Genomic DNA, 26,857 nt, shown 5'->3' with positions numbered 1-26,857 from the left:
CTGTTGAAAGGTAAGCAAAGGTTAGGGTTAGTGTTAGGGTTAGGTTTAGGGTCCGTACCTGTAGTACCGATGCTACGGGTCCGTACCTCCAGCGTCTACCGGGAGTCACGTGACCATATCTCGTGTATCTGATTGGCAAATGGAAAGTACGGTCTGTACCTCTAGCAACTACCAAAATGAAAAGGTCATATACAGCTTTCCTGTTGGGTTAAAACCCTTTAAGCTTCAGTGTACCGCCGGCGGTACACCTACTAATTTGCATAGGAATTTCAAGAATGTCCGACGGCCGCAAACGCGCTTATACAAACACTATACACCGATGGAAAGCTTAGATTCTCATGAATCTGCCGGTATAAACCACTTTCAGATGCGATTACTACAGCGGGTGAGAAAAACACATTTGTCCGACAAAAACAAATATTCATCCATCCGTTCTCTATACACGGCTTCAACGCACACAGCGCGACTCACATTTCCGGGTTCATTATTATACACAAAAAAAAGATTCCACAAAAAACGGCCATAATCCAACCTTTTACATCAGATGACACAAGCCAGGAAACTATTTTGTCCAAAACATGTCCTGAAGTCGGTATAAAATCCCCGAATCGGTCCTTTTCAAGGAAAAGCACCTCGCGATGCCCGTCCAATATTCCCCGTATTTTTCGTAATTTTTTTTATTTAAAAATAGAATATTAGCGATTTTTTGTACTGTCAACGGCTGGAATTGACTGAAGCTTAAAGGGTTAAAGAGCCAAAACAAACCATGAAAAATACTTTTTAAAAGCGAGAGGTCGGTAGCAGCTTTCATTTTTTTCTTACAACTTTTCAGTGGCCCCCCCAAAAAATTTGTTGTACCCCCCTGTGCACCCCCCAACTGAAATTTATCTGGATCAGCCCCTGGTTCAATTGTTTACATTTTTCAGAATTAGGCATTGTTAACGATGTCTATATGTTGGTTCAGGTTATTCAGGCATTTTTTTTAAGTTGTGCAGTTTATTTTAAGATTTACAGTTATATAAAAAGTTATTTATAAAAAAAAGTTGCCAAAATGTTTTTTGAACTGTACTGAATTTATTTGGTTTTGATAGTCAGTTATTGGTTACATGCAGACGCTAATAAAACTAGTAGGTTACATCAACATATAGCTATCGCACTAATTCAGGTTTGACATTATGATGTTCTGGACCTTTGCTTTAATACATTTTTGCAGACCGGACCACTTTGAATTTTAGTTGAATACCCCTGCTCTACTGGATTGCAATAATTTTTTTCCAACTTGTCAACAACTTTGTATCGGTCTCTAGGGATGTTTTTGAATTTTTGTTCTAAAAATCTGACCTCTCTGTCAGTTTTTTGTCATTCAAAAATCAGTGCTTCATTCAGTCAACTGATAATGTTGTGGGCCAGTCTGGGCCAAAAATGCCAGAGCTGATTTTTTGCCCCAGTCCACCCCTGAATGTGGGTGTAGAGAGGTGTTCTGCACAATTGACTGATTTATACTACAGTGTTATGTATGAATAGGAGCTGAGATAGGACTGCCGCATACTCAGAACAAAGCGGCGCTGTGCAAATAGTTACCTGAGTACAATGTGAAAACGAGCAGCTGCCTGCTACTGAAAATTGTTCATTGTGCTTTTTCAATTGCGTAGAGTTTATCAGAGTAAATAGAGTGTCAGCTTTTCATATGGCAGCTAATGGTGCTTAAATTAGCTATAGCTGAAAGGTTTGCCTTTGTACACTAAAAAAAAAATTAAAAAAATTACCAGCAAACTTATTTTCAGTTGGCATTTTCAATTGTCAGGTTTGCAAAGCCAAAATGCAACCAGATGCAATTTCTTGTGAAAGTCTGCAGTCTTTCAGAGTGGGAATGTGATTTTTGGAACAGCAAGTGCCTGGTGAGGAACCACTAAATGTCATATAGTGCCTCCTAGTGGTCATTATAAAGCCTACAACTACAAGACAATAACATATGGCATCAGCAAAGCTATAAAGTAAAATAAAAAAAAAGCAAGTCTAGTTGAATTCTTTTCCACTTTTATTGAAAGGAATCGTGTTTCCTCCAGTTATCTAAAAAAGCTTGTTTCCACTTTGCCATCCCTGGAACATAATAACAAGGCCAAAACTGAGCTGTGTGTCAAAACCAATGGCTGAATTAAAAATTTTGTACAGTATAAGGGCCAGTCTTTAAAAATAAAAACTGTCGACAAAACAGAAAAAAAGATACCACATAAACACTCAGGTGTGCATACTGTATGCATGTTTGGATGCTTTTTCTGATTGTGTGTGTGTGTGTGTGTGTGTGTGTGTGTGTGTGTGTGTGTGTGTGTGTGTGTGTGTGTGTGTGTGTGTGTGTGTGTGTGTGTGTGTGTGTGTGAGTGAGATCGTCTTCTGTACAGAGATGAGGGGATGTATAATATGTCTTGTGGACGTGTACATTTTTCCTATATGACCACCTGTTAAGATTACATTCTTGAAGGGCTCAGGGTGTGTTTGACTTTATCGAATCCTCTTCTGTTGGCGCGCACGGTAGATGTCGTGTATGGGTGGAGCCACAGCTCCTTTGTCATCCTCTTCGTCCGAGTCTGCGTTAGGCCTCTTGAGCGACTTGGCAACAGCGTGGTTCTCCATGGCTCCGTTGCCTTCCCCTCCTGCATCGGGCTGTCTACCAGTGATCAGCTCTACAGCAGCATCAACAGCTACAGAGAGGACAGAAAAAGCATCGATCACATGTCACATAAGGAGAGGAACAACATTTTAACAGACTGCAACACATTTTATGCCAAGTGCTGTAATTCCAAAGTGTTCATCTGATCCCTGCATGACTGAAAATTCCCATCACCATCTCTAATGTGGCTAAAAATATAAATGCGATCGATTCATCTAAAGTGCTGTGAAAAACAACTCACTCTCAGGAAGTGTGCATCTCCTGAAAGTTTCCATGAGCTCATCCACTTGAACAAAGGGACCCTGCAGCAAGAAACAATCACAGACTCTTTGAATCCTCTCAGTAAGAAAAAAAACAACAACTGCTGTTTACATATTTTATTCATTGCCAGTGAATATGAGCTTGATAGCATTAAGCTAATGCTACTCACAGTGAAGCACGTAGGCGGAGGGAGCAGCTTCATTAGGACTACAGCAGCTGGGGGAACTGGGAAAACGCCACCAGGGACAGGATGCAAACCTGGAGCTGTGGGGGAGAAATATGACAAGCTACGTCAAAGATGAATCCCTTTGAGAGAGCAGCGGAAAGAAACAGCAACTGCCAACTTTACTAACATAAGCCATCATATGGAAAGACCGATAATCTTACATGTAGGGTTTCACAGATTTGAGCAATGATGGATTACGTACGGGCAAGGTGACGTGGTTGGAAGGGGATCATCTGATTGGTGTCTGGCTTGGGGTACTCAGGTTTACGGTCAGCTTCATCCTTCAGTGCAGGCACAGAGGGGGCCACCACAGTCTCTGGGAGCAGTGCTGCCAGTTTGGCACGAGACACATCCTACAAACACACAGCAGATATAAGCTAAATAGCAGTTCAAGTCTACAGACAAACATGACCTGTTGTGGCAAAGTATATCAACAAGAAAATGCACACCTTGTATCCAAGGGCCTTGAGTTCACTGGTAGAGCAGGGATACAGGTCCATGAACTTGTACCTATCCACGAGCAAGGCCGTTTCTTTGCCCTCATATTCGTCCTTGAATGCGGTGAAACGCCTGCGTTCTACTTTCAGAATACTGGCCAGGTCTCCTATGTTGCTCTCAAAGGCCAGGAACCGAGCCCAGATCTCTCTGAGGAAGAAAATACGCATCAAAGTTAACAAACACCGTCAGAGACATCACTTTTATGACAGACGTACGAGCACGCAGTGTATTTAATGTTGACATTACCCTGACTTTTCTGGTGATAAGCTTCCTGAGGTGAGGACGCGTTCAAACAAAACCCTGGTGTTGTTGTCCTCTGATGAAAGAAATGACAAGGGCAAACACACACGTACACAAAAAGCAGGGTGACATGTCAGACTTTTATTACTTTGACAGCAACAGAAGAGACACTTTTCATCTTTTCAAAGCAGATACTAAGACATGCTGCTTACTTAATGTCTGTATTTATTCATAGAATTTGCAGAACACCATCGTTACGTACCATTAAGGTGTGAGAGGTAATCGATGTACGCAAGTATGTACTCTGGAATGTCACCATATTTCTTCAAACCAAGCTCAAAAATCTTAAAGGCCACAGATTTATCCTGTTGGCAAAGATAAATTACATATAAGTAAAGCATTAAAGAGCTCTGTAGATGCCCATTAAGTCACATTATACAGTCTGCATACTAAGCATGTGATGATGCATTCCTACCTTGCTGCAGTAGTATTCCATTAGTGCAGCAGTCACGTACACATGGTGACGTGTGCGAAGATCCTCTCTAGCCTTTTTGAAAATGGTGCGACCTGATTTGATGCCCTCTGCCCTTCTGGCAAACTTCATGTACTGGATGTAGACCAGCGTGGGGTCGATGTCCTCAATGGCCAGCAGTTTATTATAGATGCTGTGGACTTTCTCGTACTTCATGCGACTCTAATGTGATAAAACACATGTGCCGGTGAGTCCCTGTGCCTTGTACCATCATATTTACAGTGTGCGCTGAATACAAAACTGGACACTCACTTCTTCATAGTCAGCAAATGAAAAGTACAGAAGCATGTTCTTTTTCAGAAGAGTCCCGATGGCACGTTCATAGATGTTAGCTGCCTCGTCGCTAAAGAGTTTGGAGTTATTCATATCCTGAGAGAGAAAAATGAGCACTTATAAGACTCTGGCTTTGACCTGGTATGACACACACAGTTTGAGACTGAAAGGTTTCATCTCTCACCCCTTTCTCTGCCAGCAGTTTGCTGGACTGCTCCAGGTACTGGGCTGCCTCATACCATATGTCAGGGTGGTGGCCCAGCACCAGCAGGCACTGCTCATAGGCAAACATCACTGCAACACAAAACACAACAACAACTCATTACACTATTTATTCATCAATAAAATACAAAATCAGTGCTTCTGAACCATGACTGAGGATAAGAGTGTGAATCTATGCCCTCTAGTGGAAGAAAAATATTCACCCATTATATCTTCTATTATTTAAAAATAAATAACTAAATTTGCAAATGAGGAACATTACTGGAATCACAGGCCTTTTGCGGCACATAAAGAAAAAGATTTGCAAGTTTTAGTACAATATATTTTGGCTACCTCTCTTTGTGATGAGGGTCTGATCTTCTGTTCTCAGTGGGTTGCTTTTCTCCCACTGGATGTACTTCTTCCACATTTCCACTTGCTGGGCCTCCTGAGGGGAGTTCTGGGGTGGTACTGAGGGTGCATTTCTGTCCAGCCCCTTCATCACAGTCTCATACTCCTGAAAAATGCAAAACATTCAACAATCTGTATTAGTTTACAAATGCAGGAGATGGTAGAACGATTCAAAACAGGTCTGAGCATACTTGTGAGACTCTGTTCAATGTCTCACCTTGGCCACTCTCCTGGCATTCATGTAGTCTCTACTCCGATCCTCAATCATCTTTTTGGCCAAGTGAACATTGATCCCCTGTTCAGGAAATACAGAAATCAGTGTAGCATTAAATCAAAGCTAAGACTCCTTACATGTTAAAATATAGCGGACAGAAGGAGATCAGAAGCCTGAGTGGACCACACACCTCTTCATATTTGCTATAATCTCTCCAGAGCTGTTCAATATTAATCATGGGGTTCACACAGCCCCTCTGGTAAACCCTCCTGACAGCAGTGATTCTCTGGTTCTCTGCGTACGATCCCACAGCCTCACTAATCAAACAAAAAAACAACAAAGTCAATATTTAGGAGACGCTAATGCAGTTTAGGAAGTCTTAAAGATTTCAAGAAAAGCACTTACACTCCTTTGAGGAAATTGATGTAATCTACCCAAATCTGAGAATATATTAAAAAAATGCTGTTAGGTGACACCAGTTAACAGAAGTTCATACACCACAGTGCAAATCACTGTTCAGATCTGTGTACCTGATACGACATAATTTCCATTCCAATTTTATCCAGGGCAAAGTCATATGCCTGGGCCATCTTTTCTCTGCAGGCGAGAAAATAAATGTATGATGAAAATTGTGTATTTTACAGGAGAGGGTAGCATATAAACGCACAATGCAGCATGCTGTCTTACTTGTAGCTGGGAAGCTTCCCTTTGGTCTCTCGAACATATGAGAGGTAGCATTTCCACAGGTCAATGTGCAACACTTTCATTAGGCATCTCTGAAACAGCTACAGGGGCAAGAGGATGTTAGATGTATGTGCTGTATATGCACAAGACAACAGGCCATCTTCAGTGATTCGCACTTTCAATCCATGGTCAAACTAATATACAAGTGATGTGTTTGCCAGAAAACACGGACGAGCCGTTTTTATTTAAATCCATGTGTCAGATTTGGCAGGGATTCCAGCTTCTGTTCAGCATAGTTGTGTAATACACTTGAGTTATTCTGCTTTATTAAAGTAGCCCTAAGATGTGGCGTTCAATTTATGTGAGCTCCAACTTCAAAGTTGGAGCATGCAAACATTTTTGCATTAACATTCAGGCAAACGGTGAACATGTTAAACATTTTAAGAAACTCGCAGAATTTGTGAATTGTGGACACCCAGACACCAGCACTGTGTGGAAGTTAAATATAGATCAGTTAAATATCATGGAATCAAATGAAATTCAAGGTTTTATTGGCATGTGTGCAGTGATGCTAGTCATAGACAGGAAACAATACACATTTTTGTGTTTTTGACCCTATAATGCTATGCATGAAAGTCAGTATCAACTCTAGCTTCAAAGACCTCAATTAGTTTTCAAACATTTTTTCCCCCACATGCACATTGTGAGCTTATGAGCACAAAAACAATATGCCATTCACATTCATTCTCATGATTTTATGATGGGCATGATGTATCTTCTAGCATAAATCACACACACCATTTTTCCTTTATTTAACAGCTACAATATTTAAAAGCACTAAAACATCCCTTCACAGATTCCAGAATAACACATCAGTTTGCAGGAGTGCAATGGACACTTACCTTTTCTACTTTGTCATAGTTTTTAGCCTTGATCTGCAAATAAGAGTGTAAATGCAACGTTATTTCAAGTCTCCTCGACTTTAAGGCTTACAGGAAACATGCGTTCATGCAAATGTAATCACTCACTCACACACACAGAACCCTGAAGATCAACAAAGTGAAATTCACACAAGAATGACAAATTACTTTTAGAAAGGGGTTTATTTTCTTTCTGTAGATGCGCCACATAACCCAGGAAAAAAAACACACCAAAGACCATGCATTACAGACTCAATGCAGAATTTCAATATTAATTTCAAGAAAAATACTGAAGGAAGGGGAATGTAAATCGGAGAAATACAAAGAACATCTCTTCCTTTCACAGCCCCAGGTGTGCATCCTCCCTTGGCAAACACTGCTGTGGTGCTGAATTTCATAATATTCATATGCAATAGCGTCATAGCAGCCTCTACAGCATATAGGTGCGGCTGTTTTTCTCTTCTATTAGGACAGGCTCGTGTCTGTAAACCAACTCTATACCACTGTGTTCTCATTACTGTGTTGGACAAGGTAAAAAAAAAGAAGAAAGAAAATAGCCTTGCGGTGATGAAAAGTAATAGCTGACACATCAGGGAGACATCCCCAAGGACTAAGAAAGCACGGCACACTGCTGGACAACTGTTCATGCTGGAGCCTCAAGGTGAAAAAATTACAGAGAAAAAGTCAACTTTTTAACAGCTTGAAAAATAAAAGCATGCATGCACAATAAGGCTTGCGTAAGTCTAATATTCACACAATCCTGCCGACTGAAATCCACCCTGTCGCTTTTCTGTGGGGTCGAGGCCAGTTTTTTTCTTTTTTCTTTTTGAGACAAAATCTAAATACTATGACTGCAATGTCTCACTCTCTTTATTCACATCCTCTCCAACCTCAGCTGTCCACTCCTGCTATAAGGCCTCAAAATGCATAAGGGCTGTGAAATGTGCTCAAAAATTCTATTGGGAAAAAAAAAAGAAGTTCCATCTGGTAATTTTGCAAGAAAAAAAAAACAAGAGCAAAACAATGCGATTCAACTTTGAGTGCCTTTAGGGTATGTGACCTTCACTACCTATTGTTAAAAAAAACAAAGTCACTATCAATATCAGGGTCTATCAATCTCTGATAATGAGACATAAGGCCTTAAAAATACAAGATAGACATTTGAATGGTAAATTTTATTGAATATGCTTTTAAAAATCTAATCTCAGCGTTGTACCAAATGTTAAGCTTTTCTATAATGTAGCACATACGGTCAAATGACTCTGATGGAATCACTTAGAGTCAACAAAAATCTTCAGTACACGTGATGCAAAACTTCTGTGCTCCACCGAGAACGGATCAGCTCAATAATGGCCATGATTTACAAATATAATGAGGTTATATTTGAATGGATCAGCTGATAGAGTCATGGAAATTTCTGAAAGCTCCTCCTACGGTGGAACATGCTACATCTGTCTTTCCTGCTTTAAAGGCGAGTCTTTAGTATGAGGTCACATAAGTACATGGTTCTACTCAATTTAATTCTACCGAAGATGAAAAAATGCAACACACCTCTATGACATCTTAAGCACACTATTATCATACTTTGATGTAAAAAAAAAAAAAAAAAAAAAGCTAAAAAAAATCACCTCATAAAGTACACAATAAGATAAGAAGCCAATAATTATACACCTTAAGGTGGAGAAAATGGGTAAAAGGAGGAAACATTAGTAAAGCAGCAGAATTTCCATTAGGACAATAAATTGCCAGTTGTGAAAAAATGACTACTGAAGATTCCCCTTGCCAAAGCAGTTTCTTCAGAATGCAATGAAAACGACTAATTCATCAAAATTATGTTGAAGTTTGTTCACATGGGACACTATAATGGTTTTCTAAGATCCACCTATCTAGAATATGCTTACAGTACAAACTGATACTTTTCTCCACTGCAGCTAAGTATGAAGGTGTGCAGTAATTTAGCAGTTCCACTGTGAAAACACAGAATGTTTGCATCTGATTCCCACTTTTGAACAAGCTATGAAGTAGGAACACTGACTGAATACAAGAAATAAGATCCACCCTGAGAGAAAGTAATTGAGACACTTGGTTGATCAGAATTATGAATGGATTCCCCCTCAAGACAGTTATTTTGGTCAAAGTGCACACTGTCCATAAAGCAAAACCTAAACAATGAAAGGGATTTGAAAAAGCCTGAGGAAAAGAATCCTTAAAAGACTAACAGTCCAGGAAAAGTGGCCTCTATATGCTCTTCTCACTCCCTTCATGTATCATCTTTATCTGATATCCTTCTGCTATAAATCAAAAACACTCTCCAGTCTGCATGTGTTGGTATCCTTCACTAAAAGACACACATTATCATACTCAGCTGGGTATTCTAGGTATTGCACTGGGTACAATAAACCTGATTGAGCTGGAACCTACATATGGGCCTTGAAGCAGTGTGAGTAATGAGAAAGTATTAGTTTGATTTGCCAAGAGGGCAACTTTTGCAAATTAGGCCATTGCAAAATTTTAAAAAAGAACAGGACAGTCACACACTAGGATGTTATGCTCTTTAATGCAACCCCCTTCAAAAAAAAAAAAAAAAAAGGATTAAATTCCTATCAGTTTTTGTACTGCAACACTATGGGGGTTTCAATTTAGACAAATTTAAGTCTAGTAAATCGAAACCTGATGTAGCTGTGATGAAAGGGGGAAGCTAAGAGCTCGTCCACATACTTACCGGAGGGGTGGTGTCTTTTTACTATGAACTACAATGGGAGTGACAAACTAGGAAAATATTTTACCAGCGAATGCCTTGTATGGTATTAATAGTTGAAGAATTTTACTGGCTGCTTTTTTATTTTCTATATGCAAAAAAAAAACCCCCAACAAACTCTGATCTTAGGAATGGGGTTGACGACGTTACCCGTTCGACATTAGGGGGGGAAATTGCCAAGTAAGAGGTTAATTTATTATTATTATATACATTGAAAAATAACATTAAGGTTTCAACTGACTTTCTAAACTTTAAGGAACTTCACCACTTGCTAAATAATGACCTCAGAATCAGTTTAACTGATCAATTATTCTTATGTGTACAATGAATTTACTCCCTCCAGGTTATAGCTTAACATTTAAAAAAAAAAAAATATTGTAAGAAACCTGTACATTCACTACATCAAAAATAGACTGAGCTTACCTAATCACCTGAGATGCAAAACATCTGAGAACATGATTAGCTATTTGCATTTTTGGCTGTAATCTTGCCATGAAACGATATGTATAAGCTAATCATTAACAGCAGTACGCTCACATCTGCCCGCTAAAGCTCCACTGCTTAAAGTTCCCCACCCACAGATTGTGTCTTTCCAATTTTTAACTAACCCATTATAAAGTTTTCTTTAACTCCATCCTAATTCAAATAGGACACAATCTAATTTTGGTGAATAGCTGAACAAATTGCTAATCCGTATAACACTGCTTTCATTTTCTATCATATATTAAATGTCTTGCCTATAACAATTCCCCTGTCTCAGACAAATGAAGGACCAGTCGTGTACGATGTTTGAACTTCCTCTTTCTTATCTGCTGTATAGTATGATGCACGACTCACTCATCACTAATAATTTAGACAGTTCTACTTTATTATGACGTGGCTGCCTGTGAATATTGTTAAGGGCGCAACATGTTAGTAGTGTAGAATCTGACATTTATGTTTTACTGGCAAAATCAGAGAAATTAGAGACTGTCCCTGGAAAGCCCAGTCCATTTGGAAAAGGCAGGAATGTGTTTATCAGTTTCAATGGGTGAAGACCAGGGGGTAAAGGTGTGTGTGGGGTAGATTCACCCAGGGAAGAAACCCCGTGACATAACACACCAACTACAACCTCAATATAAATCCACAATCATTTCACAGCACTGAATTAAACACACACTACCTTAAAACTGGGAGCTAATTTCTCATTCTTGCCAACACTGTGCAACTTTTGGCAAATTCTGTTAAACGCTACCCGCAGTGGTCATCAGCAGAAATGTAGGGCATAAGAAAATGGACTTTAAAAGGTTAGCAGCTATATGATTATGTGCAAGGAAACAATTGATCATATCTATAGCTGATTGCATTAGAGCAAAGCACGTTGATGGCATCAAGGCAAATGGGTCACTCATCAGGTATTCGGAAGGAGTGGGGAGAAACTTCTCAAGGAAAGAATGGGCCACACAATCAAAATATTTGTTTATAAAGTTACCCAAAAGAAATGACACAGGAGGCAATAAATTGACACGACAAGTGAATAAAAGGCTAATGCACTCCAATACTATTAAAACAGTTTTAATACTGTTGCAGACCAGACATGCAACAAATGCACTTTACCCCATTTAAATACGGCGCAGAGAATATGTTTTTTTAAATCCTGGGAACATAAGATTTTTGTGAAAAAGAAATGGTTAGAGCTATTTCCCCTTTGTTTGTGTTTAAAGGCACGATTCTGAACAAACACAGTCAGAGCCTGACAAATGTAAAGGTTTGTACATATATCTGTGTATTGTCAATCCATTGTGCATATGGTTTTCAGTAAAGTTTGAACTGCTACAAATGTCTATAATTTTTACTCTTGACCGTTGATATAAATTTTGTGACAAAAACTACACATTAGAGCTGGTAACTCCAACCCATGAAGCCAGGCTCAGTGATTCAAAACAAGAATTGTGACTTTAAACTTCATTGAAGTAAGAGACATTTTGGTTGTGTGAAAATCACATTGTTGATCATGTTAGAAAAAAACCCAGCCATGCACACTAAAGAAAAGAAAAAAGTATTAACCTCAGCTTCAATGAATAGTTTCCAGAATCTGCCAGAACTTGGGAACTGTGAGACAAGTCGCTCATATGTCTTCCTCGCTTTATCTATGGGTTGGTTCTAAAGAAAGAGAATGCTTTTACATTCCATACTAATAAACAAATAAAAAAGCAGTCATGTCAACCATGTGGGTGAATCAAAGAAGATGCAGTGCTTTATATTTTAACTATCTATAACCCCCACCCTCAGTGCCCCAGTTTCCTTAACCCCAGGAATACAACTCTGTGTCACTAAACCTGTGCTTCTCGAATCAGAATGCTCCATGCGTCAAGGTCATATGGATTTTCTTCCAACTTCTTCTCTGCCTTCTTCACCTTCTCGGGGATATACTCTGCTGCTGCCTGCAAGACACCACAAAGGCAAAGGACAAAATGGTTAACCTCTGAATATGCTTGTGCTGCACAGCGAAGGCCCATTGCTGGAGAGGGCCGGCATGCTGCTGAACACATACATATGGACGGGTTAAGTACTTCTAAGCGGGCCCTGAATGATTGATTACGACCTTGCAATATAGGGAACACGAGACTCGCAGATATTTGATAGGTAAATCAAGTCAGACACTGAGCATCATTTCCCCATTTGCTAGCTAGGTCCTCATAGCTGGCGCCAATAGGCAGCATCCAGCACAGTGGAAACTAGATTTTGTTAAGGTGAATAACTAGCAGCAGTTACTAATAACACGTTAACATGCAGGTAATATTAAAGTTAGCCCAACGTGCTGAACAACTAGCGTTAAGTAGCGACAAAGCTACAACTAGTCACAGTCAATATGGCGTACAACAGGCTAAACTTGTAGCTTCGCGTTTAAACCCATAAGTACAAAAAACTGTACGCTACCTGCTGCTACAAATGCATAAAAAGTCACAACATCATGCATACACGTTTAGCAATGTCGACATTCTACCACTATCCACGACAACACACAAGCTACATCATGCTATCTTAAGCAAGAGCTAGCTTGCAGCATGTAGCTACCTGGTCGGCTGCTCCCTCGGTCGACATGGCTGGAAGAGTAATCTGGGTTAGAAATCGTTAATCAACTGGAGTAACAATCAACTAATAACGTAAAGGCAGTTTTTAAAACGTCTAAGTATTCGGCATAGCTTCAAAAGGGTCGATCACATTGCCCTCAAGCCACTCGCTGCTGCACGGCTCGCCGATGTCTTAAAATGGCGTGAAGCTGAGAATCCGTTCCGCCAACAGCAACAACAAAAACACATCCAGCACCGACCCTTCAAAATAAAACTCCAATCTCAACAAAAACAAGTCTGACTAAAACGCCCCTTCATACACACACACACACACACACACACACACACACACACACACACACACACACACATATATGTAAATGATATAAATGCGGGGGTGTAAAATAAAAGCTGGTAAGATATGAGATAATTCTGCTATTCATCAATTCAGAATGAGTAGCTACCTGACTGTTAGCAGCATTTATTTACTTTCTAGAGCTGTTCATGCTAACTGTAAAATATATCAAGTAGTCTGCTGTGAACAAAATAGGCTTTGTGCACTGCCAGCATAGGAGGAAGTGAAGATCCAGTGAATTGTGTAATTTTGTGTATTAATGCTGCAAATGTTACCATTATGTTTGATGCTAACAAGTCAGACCTTTGGGCAAACCTAAATGCTGGTGGACATTCAAAGAGCATGGAAACTTTTTAGTGCAGCGGATGAGACACGCAAAATAGCCAAATTGTGCACTTTTGAGTAAAAGCAAGAGACTTTGCATGGTGATTCTTCATCCAACACGAATGAAATTTAGAAATGGAGGCATTTGAAAAAAAGCATATTTTCAAGATGACAGTCAAACAAAGATGGCGGTCATGCAAAAATCGAGATTTTTTTCATGGAACACGAATTTTGAATGTCTTTCTGATAAATATGTGAGAAATTAGACTTATAATTAAGAAAAACACATTTCTTTTACAAAAAATATGTACTCCATAAGCTTGACATGGAATAATGTTTATTTTTTTCAAGATCGTAACAGATGGCAACAGCGACTGTGTCCCACGGCATTGCTACCATCCATTCTATGCAAGGACACAGGTCAGATGATTTGTGTTGTTTAGTTCACAAAACTCTAGGATTACATTCTAAATTCGTAGCAACACAAACAACAAACAGTCAAACATTATATTTACGAACAATGAACATCAAATGGTATATTTTCTTATACTATAGATCAATACAACATAAGCACAACATCAATACATGCTAACTGCTACTTTTAAAAAGCTGGACATGTTTGAAAACTCTCAACCTGGAACATCATGAATATGAAATACCATAAAGAACACCCAAATGTATCATATTACAAAATGCTTATCCTAAATTTTCTATGATATCAGGTATATACATCTGTAAACTGCCAAGTTCTCAAAACCAGACGACGTCTACATACGCCAAACACTATACTTAGAAGACAGCTTCCTGATTTATAGATGATTCATCAAAACACTTAGACTTGTGATTGAATATGTCTCTGCGAATTAGCCTGGCTGCCTTTGCGAGACACAAGGCTTCATCATCACCTGAGTCTCTGTAGGAAGACTTAAGTGCTTTGCCTACCTGATGTGTGAAAGCAAGCAGCACGTCTTTACCTGAAACATGAGCCTGCATGTCAGGAATGGCTCCTAGCAAACGATTCTTTAACCTTGTACTGTGAAGTCTTTGCTCAATGCCATACTCCTTCAAACGGGAAGCATAGAGACATGTAAGATCAGCCAGTCTTAGAGGCTTTGAGTCGCAGGAAACTCTGTGTTCTTCAACATACTCAACAAGTGCAGCAAATGCAAGACTGTGAAACGTTTGTCCACCTTGTCCTTCGCTTTCCTTCAAAGCTGACTCTCTCCTTCTATACAATTGGGCCAAACATGACAAGTGATACTTTGCTTCCTGAGCTATCAAATCACCACCAGTAAGCTTTGCAATCAGTTTCTCATCCTGACATTATGAAGTTTTTCGTTTGTCACAGTGTCACACAGGAAACACACCCGTGAAATAGTGGCAGATACGTCTCTTCTAGTGAACTTACGAGAGCTTGTGTCATCACCAACAGACTTCCGTTTCTTCTCAGCTCTTTCCACGGCTTGGTTGTTACACTTAAGGAAACACAATTTATGCCACTTTGCACAGTTGTCTCTAAAGCTGGCCTCTAGGCCCTTCCCTTGGTCAATTCTGGTAAGGTCAAGGGAAAATGGAAGGTAATTGCATTTCTGCAGGCGATTCAGGTTGTTGGCAAGTGTTGTCCAACCAGCCCCACCTTTCCCTTTGCTGTTGACAGGACATTGTAATTGCTCAGATGTATCGTTTTGACAGAGAATACACAAGTTCCAATCAGTTGGATTGTTACTCTCGTTGCTAGTTGATGGTTGACCTGGTTCATTCATTGTTGTAACGATCCAGTTACACACACAGAGAAAGTTCACAGCAGAACAGCATCAGCCAGAAGCACCTTCACTACGTTCTTGAAAAGAAAAACAATCATTAGCACCTGAAAGAAAAGCATAGGATGCATCATCACAACCTGTGCAAAATTCTGCGTTTAATACCAGAGGTAAATGTAAGATCTACACTTAAACAAAACTTTATCTTAGTATAATATATATTAATTGGCACATTGTATAATATCACTGCACCAAATTGCATGCATTTGCTGATAGTTCACCTTGGCTTATGCCAAGATAAATGTAACATTGTGGTCATTTTACCAACTCCCCAGCAGCCATGTTTGATTTGGCGGCCATCTTGGAAATTCGCATTTTTTGCGATGCCTCCATTTCTAATATTAATCAGCATATCCTAAAGTATATACAGACCAAATTTCATGCTTTTACTATGAAGTGCACAATGGTTTCCATGATCCGCTGTACTATTTAGACCTATTTGAAACCAGTAATTACAGACTGGCTGTGGTTCAATGTGTTTTCGTGTTACTCTTTGTGCTTCTGTGCAACCTCGAACCATCAGTTACATCCCTTTGCATCTCTCCAGCGCTTTGTGCTTACATATACTGCATTTTCATACAGCTGAATTCCCAGCAAAGGTGTTTTCAGCTAAATATTTTTTTTCTGTTGTCAGGTAATTGAATGACTATCAAATAGGGACTGAAATGCAGCCCATTAAGACTACATGTCAACAAACAGCCACTTCAGAGTAATCCCCAAGCACAGTTTCACTGCACTGGTAAACTATTAATTTTATTACCACCACGTTGTTTGACAAACTCACTATACACACAAGTGCAAATCAATGTAAAAAGTTATCTTTGCAGTATTTTTAGCTATAAAATGTAATCTTATTTTTCTTATGGAATACATTTTAGCACATCTGTTGCTTTAAATGTGTTACATAAAGAAGAGTTACTTATACTGCATCCTCATACTGTGCTGCTTCTTTTTCTACTATGGGGATAGGGTTATGCAAGGTGTTCCCTCCACACTCATCTTCATCTTCTCTACTCATATAGTGTTTTCCATTTATCCGATTTATGGCCTCTTCTAAAATGCTCACTGTGCAAAAAATAAATGCGCAGTGTAAAAGCTTTAGTAAATTATATGTCACTGTAGTGAGTATGCGCTAATGCATGCCAAGCACGTGCATTCCGCTGATTCATATATAACTGCAAACCAATTTTATAATTTTGGCCAATAGGCGGTTTCACCAATCATTTCACAGATCCAGACTTGTTTTAATACCCAAAACTCCTACTTTTAAGGCTTTAAATATGAGCCTTAACTCACTTCCTGAAAGTGTGTAGAACTATGCATGATTTACTCACTGTTTACCAAAATCAGAAAATATCTATCAGCAGACAACAAAAGCTCGTTTTGTTCTGCACAATGCTGTTCGCCTTGTTGGCCAACAGGGGGAGACAAATGATTGCCACCGAGAGCGCGCGCTTCTGTGTGACAGGCCAGCCGTTAGACCAGACCAAAGCAAAAGACTACAGAGCAGTTATCAAATCCTCAAGTAAACAAGTGTCTCTTAAAAAAAATCACATACAAATCTACTATAACACTTAAGTATTTATGATGCATGTGATCTTATAATATGATTCCTTAATTAAATAGCAGGTATTGTACTGAGTTGCAATGTGCTCAACCTTTAAGCCAGGAAATGCAATCTAAAGTTTTTATTTCAATTTGGAAAAACCATGCCTTGATTTGATTTTATCAAACTGAATTACATCACAGTGTAAATATTATTGATAAGGTTTTCCTTGTCAGTTATGTCGTCTGGGATGAGACCAATGACAACTATTGCCATTCCCCACTGTGTTTTCATGAGGCCCTAAAGCAAGTTATAGTCAGATTATATGTGAGTTATTCTAATTCCCCTACTGCGACCCCAGCTGTGTTTGCTTATGATAAACCAGGTTAGACAAGAGGTGTTAACACCTGCTTTCCAGGTCTTATGTTTGTTGTCTGTAACTGGGGTGGGGACAGATGAAGCCTGACAAAGACAAATGGCTTTTGGTGGAGGAGATTACAGCTGGTCCTCTCAGACACCGGGGGCTTATGAGCAGCTTTCTTGTCAGCTGGGTGCCTCCTGACTGTCTGAGCAGTGGGCTTTAGCTTTTCCACCCCCACTGACTTCCTTAAAAAGTCTCTGTTGCTTACACTTTGCTGAAGAATAAAGGAACTGGAAAGGATGTTGGTTGAAGGAAATTTCAGAAACTGATATTATCTATGATATTTAATTTTCATCACATTTTTTCTACAACTTTAAGAATGTCAGTACTTGAAAAATACTGAAACAATTACAAATGCATATAAAGCAAAATGTGCAGTTTCTTCATCATTTTACCATTCATTGTCATTACCTATAAAGCCTTCTCAGCTCTAAGCTCAGAACTAAGGAGACTATCTGGAGAATGTGATTATCTTTTCAACACTTTACATAAATGGCAGCTACTGAACAAAATAAACTTAAACATTTAATGTGTTTTATTCATGAGTCAGATGTGAGTGACATCATAACCTTTCTGACCACAATGTCCATTTTTTTGTCCTTCATATCCTTTTAAACATGCATAATTTAACAGCTTAGTCTTCTATCTTTCAAGAAAATTGTAATTTTCTTTAGAAAATGATTCCTCAAATTTGTATTGTAGTTATTGTGTTGTATTGTATAGTCAGGGTTGGGAGGATTATGTCAAAAAATGCTAAAACCTTTACTAATTACCTACTAAAATGCAGTCAGTAACCTAATCACAGTATTAACATTACTTTCTTTTACTTTCCGATGATCTCAATGTTAAATATGCAAATAAACTCATAAAGAAACATCAGTATGGTGACTTTTGCTTAAGTGCATTCTGCAGGAGTATAGTATTTAATAGTATTTCTCTATTTTAGAATATTTTAAAAAAAAGTGATGATGTTAATAATACCCATTTTTATTGAATCGAACCCTTTGGACGTTACTCCACATGCCTCAGACTCCTCAAGCTTTGTGAATGTGAATGTAGCTGCTCTGTGATCGATTGCTCTGGTCTGGGCAATGCCGTCAGTTCACAAACATTTGCTTCCAGTTGCTAGAGAAAAGGGACATGTTAGAGGCAGGAAGGGCCGCGGAACCGCACGTCTAGACAGGGTAACGGACACCCTTTCAGAGATGGGCAACACCGCCCAAAGGGGAAGGAGACGAATGTGAGCAGTGTAGCTACAACCTGGGCTCGGTGTGGTATTCCTGGACGCTCATATGCAAGAGTTATTTAATGTTTAAAATGTGGGAGATGGTGGCGTTACCGAGAGCGAGCTCTCCCTTCCTGTCGTCTAGGACAAGATGGCAGCAATGCAGGCGAACTGTGCATGGTATGGATTTATAAGTCCATAACATGTTCAGAGAAGCCCTGGAATATACTTATAGTGACTCTATGTGAAGGTAAGTGAAGGCTGTCGGTCGTGATATGTGTTTAGCTGAACCTTGGAAATGATAGTTTTAATGTGACGTAATACAAAGTCACAACTTACCGACAAACTTAGCAAGCGAGCTGTCATCCGTTTCAGCATTAGCTTCGTACTGTCAGCGCTTTGGTCCATTAATTTAGTATAGGTGAATCATTTTATTATAATGGGTGACGTTGGTGGAAATTATAAACGTGAGAGCACTGAACACTCATGAGCTTTGCCATTTCAATGTTGTCACAGAGACCTGTTAAATTATCTCTCGTTTTGCCTAACGGTAGATCATTACCTTTGTTCACTGTAATAGTTTATTATTCTAACCTTTTCTAAATATACAGACCATGCCCAAAAAGGACAATATAGACCGAGTGACTTCTCTGTCGAATGCTGTATTTACTTCATATCGTGCTAACACCTGGTTTCGTGGGTGACTCGGTTATTCTAAGTTAGCATAACATTTTAGCATAATGTTAATGCTTAGCCTTAATTACATCAGGAAAAAAGTATTCTCACAGTCGTGGCTTTGTGTTGAAGAGGAAGTACAGGTTTTATGACTGAGTTCCTCCTCGTGAGGGTTTGGATATGACCACCAGCAAAATGAAAGCCCACTTTGTTATTGTAGGCAAGATTGCTTGGCTGTTGTTTCGGGACTAATGTGGCAGGAACCATCATGGAACCCCTTATTCCCTCTAGGCCTTTTGTGAAATGGTGAAACTGGAAAGGGAAATTCAATACTCACTTTGTGACTCGTATGTCAAATGTATTTTTCCTGACAGCTTGTCTTGTATATGCATTTTTTTTGTTTTGATTACCTGGAGGACTTCTCTAATAATTCAACAGAGAGTATGCAGATTTTGTTCAAATTAATTAAAACCAGAAATGCGTTTATTGTGAATTTAACCACTTTAACGTATTTCTCAAGTTGATTATAATATCCATGATAGTTAAGTTATTCACTATTGGTGAGTAACGAGAAACTTTTAAACCAACACTATAAGTAAAGTGCAGCACCAGCCTGCTATGTTTGTGTGAGTTCCCCTTGCATAGTTAATCCTGCCTGCTGTACATGTGTCACATTGTGGGTGGTAATGATGCCAGTAATGACTGGCCAGTAAATAATTGTGTAAACAGTGTTTTACCCCACAGTAATTGGTATTAGTGGCTAATGGTGGTTGTCGGCAGGGTGGATTGGCTTCCAAGTGATGCCATCTCGAGGTGCGCCTACAGACATGAGGCAGCAAACAAAACAAAATGATTGAGAGTTTCTGGTAAGACCACCATGACAAGAAGATCCTGTGTTGTAACTTGAATCACAAAAGCAATGAGTGGAAAGCATCTTATCTTGAGAAGTAAACATCTATTCCGACTCACAGTGCGTAATTACCTGTATGCATCCTGTGATTTGGCCAAAACCCAATGTTTTAATAACATTTTAGATGTGCGTAGTCTAGAAACTGGTGAGGTAAAAGTACTCATTCTGCTACAGTGTTCATGTCTGGCCTAATGAGTGCAACAGTTTTGGGAGGTGCTATGATCAATGCTTTGCTGATCGATATAAATGCTTGTTTGTGTGGGTAGTGTTTCAGGATGTGCAACTTGGTGACAGCTGTAAATGCATGTTTGGAAGACGCTGTAGACTGGTAGTATGAATACAAAATGAGAGAGAATGAGAACAATCTCCCCAAGGCAAATGAATATGTTTACTTGTTTAATTCTGTATTTGCACATTCGCTTGGAAAATAAACTTAAACATACTTGAGATTTCATGATTGAGTAAAGGTGAAAATAGGGATTTTAGAAACACAAATGAGGGGTGTAGTGGTATCTGTATTTCGCCCATACTACTTTGTATACAACCCTTCAGTTTGGATGAGGCTTACTTGGTTTGGCACACACTGTATGATCCAAACAGTTACTAAAACAGTCTGTTCATGTCTATGTTGTTGTCTATTCATGTATGACACTTCTTAAAGAAAGAAGAGCATGGTTTTGCACCACCTATTGTCTATTAGCCAAACTGTGCTAGCATTTAGAAAGAAAGGTAGTTTTGTGTAGTTCTAACCCTGACATTATACCACTAACTTCACTGAATAATTAAGGTTAATTATGAATAGGACTAAGTGATATGGATGGAAAATTTGTTTAGAAGGGAGGTCTATGGGTGTGGACAGGGGCGATGATAGGTTTGGGGGACTAGCATTCCTTGGGAGACCTGCAGGGAAACCAATGGGACAGTAAGTCAGGGCTCAGTTATCAAGGGATATATTAGCCTGTTATAAGCCAGGGAGGGAGCACACTTGAGATTTGTTCATACAACCAAACTTTGTGTTTCTGTTTTATACTCATGTGTTTCTATCTTCAAATGAATTTAAGGGAAAACAGTTCAACAATTTCCCTATTGTTGCTGATGAGAAAATCATATCTGTGTGTAGGGCAATGTTGTCTACGTATCCGTTTTCTTTTTTGGAAAATCGTGACTTGCATGTAGCGTTACACCCCTATTTCATGATCCATTCAGCATAATAGCTAACGAGACTGTGAGATAGTCTAACAAGGAGAAGACTTCTACATGACAGTCATAAGTTCACAGTCGAAATACCATTAAGTCACATGCTTTAGAAAATAAAGGGCCTTTTTATCTAATAAGCAAGAAGATCAAGCTCACGAGACACAGGAAAAGCACCACAGTTTGCAGTAAGGTTGTGCAGCTCTGATCTAGATGGCAAACCCCTGCCTAACGCTTCAGGGTTGGCAACAACAGATAGAGGAGTGGAACTAAAGATGGTGTTTTGTTTTCGCTTCACAGTCTGCATTTGCCTTCATCATCTGAACTAAGCAGAAGCCAAGAACATCCAATTGCATTATTTCATAGAAAAGAAGACATGTTGTAGCTCCCAGTGAGCAAAAAAAATATACTACAAAAGCACCCAGAGAGCATAATACTCCACCAAGGCTTCATTCCCCCGTATGGCATTGTCAGAAATGCAGCCTTTTTTTTTCTTAGAAATGCATCATTTGTTTATTGATAATCAGAAATCACGACAACATAGAATGTGGCCATTTAATATAGATATACCCACCAACAAAATGACCTTGCACTGAGCACAGGGGTGTGTTATGCATGTGTACGTTATGTACGGATACCTAAATATGTAGCGATTACCGGGAAATAATGAGACTCGGAAACACCTCCACAATTTAATCAATTGTTCCTTGTATCATTTTTGATGGATAAGTTCCGACAGGTCCGCAGCAGTTGATTTGTAGTAGGATTGCAATCATGTGATCATCAGCAGGCAGCTGACGAAGTGTCCACTTGTACTCATAATTACAGTGACGCTGTGTCACTATCTCGCAATGATAAAGACATCTTCAACAAATCTGGGAATCCAAACTAAAAGCCGCATCACTGCCAAAAATTGATCCTTGTCATTTCTGACCTTCCCTGAAAATGTCATTGAAATGCATTAGTCCGGTTTTGAGAAATGTTGCGAACAAACACAGACAAACAAACCAACAACGATTGTCACATAATGACCACCAGCTAATCATAATAAGATTATGAGTCATTCATAATAAAATTATGATTAGCCAAAATGAGTTTATTTGTCAATCAGGGGGAAAGAAGACTGTACAGCGTCTGACAGGAAAAAAACTATACATGTCAAAGAAAAATTTGTGGCATCTGCTGTATGAAAAGTCCCTATGAGTTATATCTACTCAAAGATTCACAAAAGGGTAGGAAAATGTAAGTGGGAAACCCCTGTTGCTCAAGTTTGACAAAGATATTGCTCTGATCACTATCACAGAATGAATTATTCATTCTTTGTTAAACATATGCTGCACAAAGCCTCCTTGCCACTGTTTTTCATTCTCTACCTTTTGCAGAAGAGACAAATTTATAATTTTGCAACCATCCCTTTATTTGTGATAAAGCTAAACTATGAAATCAGATATAAGCCTGACAGTTTAAAAAAATGATTAATGACTTTATCATCAACAGTCTGAAGCTATTGACTGGGGATCCTTAAGGATCACTAGACTAAAGCAGGACTTGAAGTTATTGAAGGAATTGAAGTTAAGGGGGAAAATTATCAAACATAATGACAACAGTCTTCTGCAGTACTGGACTGGGCCTGTGTAATTTGATTCACAGGTGCAACAGGCTACATGTTTGGTATTTGTAAGTTTCTGTTATTCTGTCTGCCAGTTCATATAAGCAATTAGTAGTGTGTCCTTTGCCACTTGCTAAAAATCGTATTGCTTGTGCATCCTTAAAAAATGTGTCCCAAAGAGTCATGGGAGTCATTATGCTTCTGTTTGTACAGAATGCAGACCTACTTAACTGAATGCATGATAACAGAATGCCATCACCCAAACCACTTTCAGGATCATCGAGCCTTTGACTAAATGTGAATGTTTAATGTGTCTGTTTTGATATGCTGTAGCATGGTGAACATTTATAGCTCACATGCTCGGTCTAAGCTGCACTGATCACAGCAAGACGGTTTCGCTTTGAGCTGTGAAGTCGAGCTACATGGCACGAATTGTCTCTACAGCTCCTGATTAACTTGTAGAAGGGGTTATGTATAGTGCACTCTGGCCTGGTTTGGGGCTCTCATCTTTGACTAATACTTATGTAAAGATCTTTTTGGGATAAGCATTGATCATATATAGCTGTTTCTGTTATTAACACATCATTAGTATCTAACATCACTCACAATTTAACTACACATTTCTGACATCTGTTGTTTGAAAATACATTGAAGCATATCATGCACTGCATTGTTCCTTTTTGAGATGTCTTTGAATTTGCTTTTAAATAGAAACATAACATTTGACTGCGATTAGTGTATGCATTTTATTTCTGCCCAGTAGAGGGAGACAGTAGAGTAGCAAGATTAGTTTCGTGTTTCTTGCCCTTCCCCACCACGTTTGCCCTCTCACCTTACTGTTATTTTGGGACACTTTTGTTTTGTCAGTCAGTACCGTTTGTTCACCGTGGACAGGTGTCTAGTGTTTATTTTCTTTCCAATTGAATTTTGAGTGTTCAGGGTCAAAAGTTCAACTGTGGTCAATTACTTAGCAACTCAAGCGGGCTGGAATGGTTCTGCAGCTTTGAAGGATGTAATGTAATTCACAGGAGGAGCCTCATGGGCTGACTAGGGAGTATCTGGCTTCACATGGTAATAATAGCAGAGCTGCCATTTTTTGCCTTTTAAAACAACAAAGGCTGTCTTCTTCACATCTCTGTGTTAGACTTTTCCACTCCCCTGATATAGCGATTGTATTTTGTATGAGGTGTATTAACTCAGGTTAGATTTTATTTAAATTTAGTTTTTGGTGTTGTATTACACTGAACTGGTGGCTGAATCTAGACGTCTCGATTGTTAAGTTAGTGAGACCCGACCAAGTGTGGATTCCTGTGAAGGGATTCTGGCAATTAAGATCTCGATTCCCAGGCATAGACTTGAACCCACAATATACGTATTTTAGGTGTAAGTCAAGAAAAATATGTGGATTACTGGCATTCTGCCAATATGGAATTGGCTCACGTAAATTACAAGAACAAGATTTATGTAGCAGTCAGCATGTCTCAAATTTCTTCTTTACCAACAATCTCAGACAAGCACATACTTGAAAACAGCGCAATTCAGGTAATGAGTCTTTATATTGAAATGGATCTACTACATGCTGTGTCCTGCCATGTATTTACTTTTTATTGCTAATTGCATGGTTATTAAGCAAACAACGAATCCCTCAGTTTACTCTGTAGTAAACCCCTCACAAATGCCCCCTTGTGTGATTTTATTATAATGTATTCCACTTCTCTGTATGATTTAAAAATCTAGAGGTTACAAATGATAGGGTTTGAAATATGAGTAAGACTTTGATCATGGTGTACAGCTATGTTGGAAAGTGATTGGCTTCTAAGGTGACAGACAGAATGTGCCGTAAGGGTGACGTCTGTCAACAGAGTCTGCACTTGGACTGTCTTGCAGTTGGCTTGGGTGTGTCCCATGTAACTTTGACCTTCTGGTTGCTGCATTTGCCGGGGACCTTATGCTATTTGCAGAAACTCCCTGTGGGAATGTAGACTCAATCTGCAGCAATTATTGTGCACCAAACAGCTGAATTGGCTCTTGTCTGTGTCTGTGTCACCATTACTGTGTGTACTATAGTGAGCACTGTGGACAAAGCTACAGTAGTCACATGGAAGGCCGTTCTAGAGATAAAAGAGGAAAGCGTGAAATGTTACAATGTGTTACTTAACTTTAACTGTAACTGTCATGCTTTTACAGCATGTGCATGTTTTCCACTGGTTTTTAATTCTTATCTTCTTTAACACTGGTAATTGTTGGTTATGTTTCAAGAAGAAGGTGGACAGAAAAAACTGCTGCACTGGGATCAGTGATCAACTAGCTAATGAGTCCGACTGGGATTTGTAAACACACTTCAAAACAATAAGTGAATCAAAAAATTAAGCTTAATTGCTAAATGTTGTATTAAGAATTCTCATTTAAATGTTTGTCAGTGCTGCTTGTGTTTTAGAGGTGAGGTTAATTTGTTGAAGTAAATAAATGGTCAGTGTGATTTTAAAAAAGGGCGGTTTAGGTGAGTCGACTGTAAGCTAATCACAACCTAGACGAACAAGTTCTTCAATGTGGAAATTGGCTTAAACATACAGCAATGTACTGTGAAATTTTCATTGTCCTTTTTACACCTTTTTATTTTTTTTTGAATTGGACTCTATACAAAGGGCAGTAATCAGAAAAACCCTGAATCAGATTAATATTGAAAGTGAGCAGCTTTTACCTTTAAACCAGTAATGGTTTTTCATGGTATTGAGTAGATAGGTCATTTCAAACCTCTCAGGGAGATGCCACAGTTGCTCTGTGGATTCAAGGCATTAAATGTTTTCTGTTTTATTATTTTTTAATCCAAAGTAACTTCATGATGTTACGATCAGAGTTCTGTGGGCGCCGTATCATTTTTGCTAGACCCCTTGTTCTGCCTGTGGCTGAAAATTTTTCTTATGCCTCTGGCTGAATGTTCGGACTTTTCCTACTGCAGAGCCATTTCAATGCCAATAACATGCTTGGCTGATGCTGTTATATGACTGATAAGAACCTAAACATCTACAGCGCTTTAAAGTTATTTTAAAAGCAACTTCCATACACTTGAACTTATTAGTCTCATCTGTCAGCTTCATGTTGTGGAAAATTATTTCTTGAAAAGAGTGGAAACCCTGGTTTGGATACTCGTTTATTATCCCCCGCCTCCACGAAGTGGAAAAGGGAGATATAGGTTTGGCCTCCATCCGTGCGTCCGTCCGACATGAAGGGGACAGCTTTTCTCGGAAACTATTACAGCTAGGATTACAAAATTTAGTGTGTAGCTTCACACAATGGACACCTTGATCAAGTTCGAAAATGAGACCTGTGAGATAATATTTAACAGAGTTATGGCCCTTTGATCACTATTTTGGATATAGACTCATAGACATCACATGTGGTGGGGGATATTGATGACCATGTCGTCTTGTTTCATCGAAGTTGGTGTCTTAAATGTCCATTTAGAAATGCCAAAGTTATACTCTTTCAAATTCTACACATAATGGCTCTTGTGAATAGTAGTAGGTCATTGCAGGAACCTAAATTACTGGAAATGCACCATAAACATAAGTGCATTAATGTGTTAGCCCAGGCACCAGGAACAATTCAGCAAATCCAAGCACAAACTGATCAGGAGGTGGGTGACTGTCAATTTCAGGGCTATCGCATCATCACAGACAGGCGAGATTTTCAGTCACCCACTTATTTATTGAAGAGTCTTACTTGCATGTCCTCAGGTTGTAGAAATGAATGAAAACAGCACCACTATTAGGTACTTCTGAGCTGTGTGAAGATTAAAATGATAGTGTTTGTTTGACTCTTATCCTTGACCCTTTTCA

General features: G+C 39.1%; 2 protein-coding genes across 2 annotated transcripts in view; one reads left to right on the top strand and one right to left on the bottom strand.

Moving 5' to 3' along the window:
• Positions 1 to 2,020: 2,020 nt before the first annotated feature.
• On the bottom strand, positions 2,021 to 13,182 carry cstf3 (cleavage stimulation factor, 3' pre-RNA, subunit 3). The gene is made up of 20 exons (XM_022205839.2): positions 12,944 to 13,182; positions 12,205 to 12,309; positions 11,933 to 12,028; positions 7,111 to 7,143; positions 6,212 to 6,309; positions 6,055 to 6,121; positions 5,930 to 5,964; positions 5,715 to 5,841; positions 5,528 to 5,605; positions 5,254 to 5,416; positions 4,883 to 4,992; positions 4,678 to 4,794; positions 4,369 to 4,587; positions 4,156 to 4,258; positions 3,900 to 3,969; positions 3,605 to 3,800; positions 3,358 to 3,508; positions 3,099 to 3,193; positions 2,910 to 2,970; positions 2,021 to 2,699 (listed from the first exon to the last, which is right to left on the bottom strand). Exons 1-20 carry the CDS (start codon positions 12,968 to 12,970, stop codon positions 2,500 to 2,502), a joined length of 2,151 nt encoding a protein of 716 aa, XP_022061531.1. The 5' UTR covers positions 12,971 to 13,182; the 3' UTR covers positions 2,021 to 2,499.
• A 5,334-nt stretch (positions 13,183 to 18,516) lies between these two features.
• hipk3b (homeodomain interacting protein kinase 3b) overlaps positions 18,517 to 26,857 on the top strand; it is a 42,540-nt gene continuing 34,199 nt past the window's right edge. The window contains exon 1 of the mRNA XM_022205838.2: positions 18,517 to 18,880. Coding sequence (XP_022061530.1) covers positions 18,808 to 18,880 — 73 coding nt within the window. The 5' untranslated portion in view covers positions 18,517 to 18,807. The remainder of the gene's footprint in view (positions 18,881 to 26,857) is intronic.

Source organism: Acanthochromis polyacanthus, chromosome 2 (genome assembly GCF_021347895.1).
Source record: "Acanthochromis polyacanthus isolate Apoly-LR-REF ecotype Palm Island chromosome 2, KAUST_Apoly_ChrSc, whole genome shotgun sequence".
Taxonomy (NCBI): Eukaryota; Metazoa; Chordata; class Actinopteri; family Pomacentridae; genus Acanthochromis; species Acanthochromis polyacanthus.
This window is presented reverse-complemented; position numbering and strand designations above follow the sequence as displayed.

What these genes read in the sequence shown, in the direction of transcription:
- cstf3 (XM_022205839.2), bottom strand. Translation starts at nt 12,970, where the DNA reads ATGTCGACCGAGGGAGCAGCCGACCAG. An exon ending in GACCCTCATCACAAAGAGAG is followed by an intron (nt 4,993 to 5,253) that starts GTAGCCAAAATA and finishes TTTGTGTTGCAG; the next exon opens with TGATGTTTGCCTATGAGCAG. An exon ending in CCAACCACGTCACCTTGCCC is followed by an intron (nt 3,194 to 3,357) that starts GTACGTAATCCA and finishes TCTCCCCCACAG; the next exon opens with CTCCAGGTTTGCATCCTGTC.